The sequence below is a fragment of the Camelina sativa genome, chromosome 9 (genome assembly GCF_000633955.1).
Source record: "Camelina sativa cultivar DH55 chromosome 9, Cs, whole genome shotgun sequence".
In the NCBI taxonomy this organism is placed as follows: domain Eukaryota; kingdom Viridiplantae; phylum Streptophyta; class Magnoliopsida; order Brassicales; family Brassicaceae; genus Camelina; species Camelina sativa.
This window is the reverse complement of record NC_025693.1, coordinates 17480414-17488725: the sequence shown is the minus strand read 5'-3', so window position 1 is coordinate 17488725 and position 8312 is coordinate 17480414. Positions and strand designations below refer to the sequence as shown.

At 38.9% G+C, this 8312-nt stretch overlaps 2 protein-coding genes across 2 annotated transcripts in view; both read right to left on the bottom strand.

The window, feature by feature from the left end:
• Positions 1-1634, bottom strand: part of LOC109126167 — a 3636-nt gene extending 2002 nt beyond the window's left edge. The window contains exon 1 of the mRNA XM_019229246.1: positions 961-1634. Coding sequence (XP_019084791.1) covers positions 968-1633 — 666 coding nt within the window. The 5' untranslated portion in view covers position 1634 and the 3' untranslated portion in view covers positions 961-967. The remainder of the gene's footprint in view (positions 1-960) is intronic.
• Positions 1786-3753, bottom strand: LOC104715368. The gene has a single exon (XM_010432781.1). The coding sequence runs from the start codon at positions 3751-3753 to the stop codon at positions 1786-1788; it is 1968 nt and encodes a 655-aa protein (XP_010431083.1).

Below are 8312 nucleotides of genomic sequence, written 5' to 3'. Positions count from 1 at the left end.
TATCCCTTTTCTTTGAGACTTAGAGCTTATAACTTAACTTAACCTTAGAGACTTTTCTTTTCTTTTCTTTTGACCAAGTTCATCTTTATTTCCCTTCTTATTCTCTCTTGTTCCCAAACTTGACCCCAAATCAACATTCTAGCCACCTATTTCTTTCAAAACCAGTCCTATTAGCTAGCATTAAAGATTCCAAGCCTAGCTAAAAACAAGAGCCAGTTCTTTGTCATTCTCAATACTCTCAAGATTTCACAACCTATAGCATTATCAAGAAAAGGCCTCACTCAACAAATCAATACAAGACTTGAAAGAAAAGGTTGGGGTTCAAAGGTATGGCAAGAGATTGGGTTAAACAAAATAGAGTGGCAAATTGAGATAGTTAACCCAAATGAAAGTTCCATGAGCTAGCATTCATAGTCCATATGCAAGATAATTTAAAGATCAAATTAAAGTCCAAATAATATAGAGATGCAACAATTATCAAGCAAGCTTTACACTAGAAGAAAATGCTTTCAAGTAACACAATGCTTTTAAGCCTAGATTCTTCATTTTTTTCCCAAAGATTAAACAAGCACCAATGAACTATAAATGAGGGCTGTGGGCTCAATCCTAAAACTCTACTTCTAACAAGGTAGCTTCATTATTATCCCAAATGCAAATGCAAATGCATACTAAATGCTTCTAGACTCAATCCTAAACACAAGAATGAATATGCAAAGCTACATGCATTTGTTTTTGGTTTTTGAAAATTTTCAAATTTTTTTTTGATTTTTCTCAAGACATAGATATTAACAATGCATCACACACAACATGAAAATAAAAATAGAACACAATGTTAGATGGTTAGTCCCTCCCCCAAACTTAATTCACACAGTCCCTGTGTGAGAAAATTCCAAGAGAAAGACTACAAAATAAAGAAAACAAGACTCAAATGATATATACAATGGAAAGTTAGGACCATACCTTGGCCCTAGTTGTGAACCTTAGGGAATGGAGTGATAGGAGAAGCTTTAGTTCTCCCTTGAGATTCTGTTGAATTGGTGGAAGGAGAGTGGAGGTTGATAGTAATGACACTTGAGAGAAGTTCATGAAGCTTATCCTTGTCATAATGATAGTTGGGATCTAGCTTGGCTTTGACACTTGCAAAAGGTGAAGAAGGACCTTTGTGCTTCACTTTGTACTCTATTGCTCCATCAACAAGCCCCAAGGGATGCAAACACAAAGTCATAGGAGAAGAAACAATGGTGGGAAGCTGGTTTTGTTTCTTCTTCCTCTTCTTCTTGTCAACAACTTTATTTGCTTGACCCAAATCCCCTTCTCTAGAATCTCCTTTGAGGTCATCAAATAAAGAGTCTAAATACTCACCATCCAAAATTTCCTCATCAAGCTTTGTAGTCTCTTTAATCCCCACTTTATCATTCAAGTCTCTATGGGCTTCCTTAGTTGCCTCTTCTTCACTAGTGATTGTTCCACAAAACATTGTAGGGGAAGGTTTGATAGGATAGGATGTGTTGGGATCCACATGAAGAAGAGTTACTCTCTTATTTGGGAAATCAATGCTTGCCCCCACAGTGTTGAGAAAGGGAGTTCCTAGTATGAGAGGGAGCCTGTTGGTTTCTTTCATCTCAACTATCATGAAGTCTGTTGGAACTGTGCAATTACCAACCTTGAGTGGGTAGTTCTCAATCAAACCAAGTGGAGATTTTGAGGAGGCATCTCCAAACATGATGGAAGAAGAGGGCTGCTTCATATCTTTGATCCTAAGACTCTTTACCATCTAAAGAGAAATCACATTAACACTTGCTCCTGAATCACAAAAGGCATCATCAAGTTGTAAAGCACCAAGTGAGCAAGGTATAGTAAATCTGTCTGGATCTTCAAGCTTGGAAAGTGTTTTTGGACTTGGTTGTTGTTCACTTGGTGAATCAAAAATTCCCATGATTTCTTCCACTTCTCTCTGTTTGCTAGAATGGCTTTGATGAACTCTATATGGCTAGGAACTTGAGACAAGCTATCCACACAAGGCAAAGGTGCTCCAACTCTGTTCATATTAGCTTTGAAACTTGAGAGCACTTTCTTTTTTGCCTTTGTAAGAACCCTTTGTGGAAATGGAATTGGAGGACTATAAAGAGGAAGAGCAACACTTGGTTCATCTTTCTTTTCAACCTCCTTGGCAACTATCTCCTTACCTCTTGATCCTTTCTCAGATTTCTCAACTGTAGCAACCCCCAAACTCTCAAGAGCAGAACCATATAGGAGAGCAGAGATCTCTTCAATAGACCTTTCATTCTCATCAGCATGGCTATCAATTTTTGATATTTTGAAGCTCATACTAGTAACCCTGTTCACTTCTTCCTTGAAGATGACATTGCAAAACTCCTTTGGGTTTGGTTCTGATTTTCCCGGTAGAGAACCCATTTGTCTTGTTGACGAGGAAGAAGCTTGTCCCTGGACTTGTGTTTGCAACCTCTCAATCTTGGAATTTAACTCACCATATACATTCTCAACTTTGTTGTGCATGGCTTTCATTTGTGTGGCAAGTTCAATGGCACCTCTCCCTTGTCCTTCAAGGATTTGTCTAAGTAAAGCAGTTATGTCATCTGCTTGACCTTGAGGATGTAGTGCATTCATTTGCTGCTGTGGTTGGGAATAGCTTTGAGGTTTAGCCTGGTAATTCCCTTGAGACTTTGGTTGATAGGTGGGTTGAGAAGGAAAACCAGGTGGTTTTTGTGGTGGATAAGACTGATCTTGTGGGTTCTCCACATTGGTGCTGCGGTAAGAGAGGTTAGGGTGGTTGCGGTAATTGGGATTGAACTTGTTATACCCTTGTCCACCCACATAGTTGACCTCTTCTTGTCCCTCAACACAAGCTTCCATTCCCTCCTGATACCCTTGATAGACATCACTCTCTGTAACAAAGTGGACTGGCTTTTGAGTGGCAAGAAGCATCTTATCCATCTTGTCATTCAATGCTTTCATCTCTTTGCAGTGATGCTCATTCATATCAGAATGATCTCTTGTAGTTCGATCATAATCCTCCCCATAGTTGCCATCACTTTGAGCAAGATTCTCCACCAAAGTCATACCAACATCAACATCTTGCCCAAGGAAGTTTCCATTACTTGCTGTGTCAAGCAACATTCTTATCTTTGGTAGCACTCCTCTATACAATGTGCTAAGAAGAGACTCCTTGGAGAAACCATGATGAGGACATTGCATAGTATAGCCCTTGAATCTCTCCCATGCTTCACAAAAACTCTCATTTCCCTTTTGAGCAAAGCTTGATATCTCATTTCTCAACCTTGCTGTTCTTGTAGTTGAGAAGAACTTGGATAGGAAAGCTCTCTTGCATTGATCCCACGAGGTGATGGATCCCACTGGTAGGTTCTTCTCCCAAGTCCTAGCTCTATCTCCAAGAGAAAACGGAAAGAGGCGTAGTTTGAATGCATCTTCCGAGATACCGTTGATTTTCACTGTCCCACACATCATATCAAACTGATCCAAGTGGTCAAGAGGGTCTTCCATAGGCAGACCATGGAACTTTGAGCTTTGCACCATGTTGATAAGACTTGACTTGATTTCGTAGTTGTTGTTCTCAACAGCGGGTGCTCTAATTCCTTGGCGGTTCCCATAAATGTTCGGTTGATCAAAGGCTTCAATGACTCGTGGTTGTCTTGGAGGATGGATAGGAGCTTCGTTTTCATTGGGCTGATCATTTCCGTTATGACCAGCGGCTGGAGGAGGGTTGTTCTCCATGGCTTGGCGGGCTAAACGGCGGTTCTCTCTTTCAAGTCAGGGTACGTCGTCAACAGGCTGAAACAAGTTTGCTAAACCGTGGCTTCTCAAGTTCATACACCCTGAAAATCAAAGACAAACCACCAATGCAACCAAGCAACAAACAGTGTAAAGTAAATGAATAGTCTCAAGCAAAGATAAATCCTAATGGTCAATTAGAATGCAAACGGGCAACGGCGCCAAATTGATGTAGTAACTTTCAGTATCAATTATTATCAATCCACAATTTGCATTAATCAACACACCAAGAATACACAAAGATGCTTAATCTACTCTTGAACAAGGAAAATTCTTTGTCACAATCTTAACTAACAAAAATGATTCAAAGAAAGGAAACAAGACAGTGCAACCTCAAGGCAAATTAACAATACTGAAAATCAAGAATAAACAAGAGAACCTTGGGCAAGGTAATTGAGTTGGGAGATAGTTAATCAATCTTAGATGTCTAAGTAACAATCAAGAACAATCCTATGGTTAGAACACTTATGCAAATCAATTCATTTCCATGATAGAGATCCTATGCTAATCAAGTGATAATCAACAATTTCCAAAGGTAATCACAAGACAAGCATGCATTAAGAACAAGTCCAAATACTACTATGCACCCTAATCATCAATTTCCATTGGCTAGGAGTGCAAAGCTCTTGAAAAGTTTGGTTCAGGAATTTCATCAAACACCTTTTGGGCATGGAAATCCTAAAGTCTAGATTCAAGCTTGATCAAAGCTATCTAGCATTATTATCACCAATGAAGATAGGAAATGCATAAATAAAGCCCTAGACATCAAAGATCAACCATCTATCTCCCTAATCTACCAAGCCCAAAGTCCTAAAAAGATCTACTCACTAATAATCATGATCACACAAAGGAAAGAGTTTTGTCTTTGTTAAATCATAATAAAAGCTTGTAGATTAAGAGATTTGAAAGACAAACTGATATTAAAACTGGAAATCCACCAAAGATTCAACAAAACCAAGTGTAGAAAAGCATAAGAACCCTAGGTGGCTACTTAACAAAAACTAATGCAAGAGATAATAGATAAGATAAGAGATAAGTCTCCACAATTAGGGTTTGAGTATTTATAGGAAAACATAAACTAAACCGGAACAAACCGGATTGAAATTAAACAATTCAGAGAAAACCAGAACAAACCGGGTTTTGGTCAAAAAATGGTGCTTGATCGACCACTTGATCGACCATTTGGTCGATCATTCCTCCGTCGTGATCGACCATTTGGTCGATCTGTTGGTCGATCGGTCAAGTCTCGGAAGTCTCGATCCTTGAAGTCCGAAGTCTAGCTTTGCGTCACGATCGACCATTTGGTCGATTGCTCGGTCGATCGTCCAAGTCTCCGAAGTCTCGCTTTGCGTCACGATCGACCAATTGGTCAATTGCTCGGTCGATCGGCCAACTCTCCGAAGTCTCGGCTCACGACACGATCGACCATTTGGTCGATTGCTTGGTCGATCATTTTGTCCTGTGTCTAGTCCGACGAATCCGATAGTGCTTTGATCGACCAAATGGTCGATCGGTTGCTCGATCGTTTGAAGTCCGTGAATCTGATAATGTGTTGATCGACCATTTGGTCGATCGGCTGGTCGATCGTTCGGCCTTCTTGCCTTCATTTCCAATTCCTTGCAAATTCGTGACTTTTTTGGCTCCAAAGCACACAATCCTTGCATATCTCACTCCAACACCTAAGATACCAAACTTGATGCAATATGCAGCTTAAACAACCTAAATGCTCATGAATATGCACAAAACAATGAAGAATTAAGCTCTGAAAACACATGAAAACACATAAAGGAAAGAGTTTTATCTTTCTAAAATCATAATAAAAGCTTGTAGATTAAGAGATTTGAAAGACAAAATGATATTAAAACTGGAAATCCACCAAAGATTCAACAAAACCAAGTGTAGAAAAGCTTAAGAACCCTAGGTGGCTACTTAACAAAACTAATACAAGAGATAATAGATAAGATAAAAGATAAGTCTCCACAATTAGGGTTTGAGTATTTATAGGAAAACATAAACTAAACCGGAACGAACCGGATTAAAATTAAACAATTCAGAGAAAACCGGAACAAACCGGGTTTTGGTCAAAAAATGGTGCTTGATCGACCACTTGATCGACCATTTGGTCGATCGTTCCTCCATCGTGATCGACCATTTGGTCGATCGGTTGGTCGATCGGTCAAGTCTCGGAATTCTCGATCCTTGAAGTCCGAAGTCCAGCTTTGTGTCACGATCGACCATTTGGTCGATTGCTCGGTCGATCGTCCAAGTCTCTGAAGTCTCGCTTTGCGTCACGATCGACCATTTGGTCGATTTCTCGGTCAATCAGCCAACTCTCCGAAGTCTCGGCTCGCGACACGATCGACCATTTGGTCGATTGCTTGGTCGATCGTTTTGTCCTGTGTCCAGTCCGACGAATCCGATAGTGCTTTGATCGACCAAATGGTCGATCGGTTGCTCGATCGTTTGAAGTCCGCGAATCCGATAATGTGTTGATCGACCATTTGGTCGATCGGCTGGTCGATCGTTCGGCCTTCTTGCCTTCATTTCCAATTCCTTGCAAATTCGTGACTTCTTTGGCTCCAAAGCACACATTCCTTGCATATCTCCACTCAACTGCCTGAGATACCAAACTTGATGCAATATGCAGCCTAAACAACCTAAATGCTCATGAATATGCACAATACAATGAAGAATTAAGCTCTAAAAATACAGGAAAACACAAGATATCAACTCCCCCAAACTTATACTTTGCTAGTCCTCTAGCAAGAACCAGGTAGAAAACAAGGGAGAGAGGTTTAAAAATGGGACTCAAAACCTAAAGGCATGAGACAAAGGATTCAAACCAAAGTCCTTAGATGTAGTTCAATGGTGCTAAGATCAATTAAAGTCCTTACAAATATTTTTCTATGCTTAACACAATGCATCACTCTAGTTCATCTTCTATCTATTGGCAAAGACTTGCAATCCTATTGAACATCTCTTTCACATTCATTAAAGTGTTTGGTGTGATCTTGCAAATGGAAAATAAATCAAGCTCAATTGGTTTAAGGGAGAGGCTTTTTATTAAGTGGTTGGAAATGGTGTTTTTGGGTGGTTAACTCTCAAACAAAGAGGAATGCTAGACAATCATGAAATCTATCTAAGACCAAGAATAATTTGGGCATACAAAGCTTAGCTCTTGATGTTCTACCCACCTAAAAGCTTTTCTACCCCTTTTCTCATCTTTCTTATCTTCCTTTCAAACCCAAAAATTCAACCTTATTCAACTTAACCCCTTTTTCTTCTATACTTATGGTCTTATTCCTTTATTTTTATTCTATCTCTAAGGCTGTTCTTGCTTTAAACACTAGCTCCTTTTCTTTCTTATTCATTCTTTGCTATACTCCCAATCTTGTTTGATTTTTCTTTACTATTTTCATTTTGATTCTAGGAGACTATAACAACACTTTCTATCCCTTTTCTTTGAGACTTAGAGCTTATAACCAACTTAACCTTAGAGACTTTTCTTTTCTTTTGACCAAGTAAACCTTTATTTCCCTTCTTATTCTCTCTTGTTCCTAAACTTGAACCCAAATCAACATTCTAACCACCTATTTCTTTCAAAGCCAGTCCTATTAGCTTGCTATAAAGATTCCAAGCCTAGCTAAAAACAAGAGCCAGTTTTTTGTCATTCTCAATACTCTCAAGATTTCACAACCTATAACATTATCAAGAAAAGGCCTCACTCAACAAATCAATACAAGGCATGAAAGAAAAGGCTGGGGTTCAAAGGTGTGGCAAGATATTGGGTTAAACGAAATAAAGTGGCAAATTGAGATAGTTAACCCAAATGAAAGTTCCATGAGCTAGCATTCATAGTCCATATGCAAGATAATTTAAAGATCAAATTAAAGTCCAAATAATATAGAGATGCAGCAATGATCAAGCAAGCTTTACACTAGAAGAAAATGCTTTCAAGTGACACAATGCTTTTAAGCCTAGATTCTTCATTTTTTCCCAAAGATTAAACAAGCACCAATGAACTATAAATGAGGGCTGTGGGTTCAATCCTAAAACTCAACCTTTACAAGGCAATTTCATTATTATCCCAAATGCAAATGAAAATGCATACTAAATGCTTCTAGACTCAATCCTAAACACAAGAATGAATATGCAAAGCTACATGCATTTGTTTTTTGGTTTTTGAAAATTTTCAAAATTTTTTTGATTTTTCTCAAAACATAGCTATTAACAATGCATCACACAAAACATGAAAATCAAAACAGAACACAATGTTAGATGGTTAGTCCCTCCCCCAAACTTAATTCACACAGTCCCTGTGTGAGAAAAGTCCAAGAGAAAGACTAACAAAATAAAGAAAACAAGACTCAAATGATATATACAATGGAAAGTTAGGACCATACCCTGGCCCTAGTTGTGAACCTTAGGGAATGGAGTGATAGGAGAAGCTTTAGTGCTCCCTTGAGATCCTGTTGAATTGGTGGAAGGAGAGTGGAGGTTGA

Bases quoted from the DNA above. Each gene is read 5' to 3' on its own strand.
- LOC104715368 (XM_010432781.1), bottom strand. From the start codon at position 3,753: ATGGAGAACAACCCTCCTCCAGCCGCTGGTCATAACGGAAATGATCAG.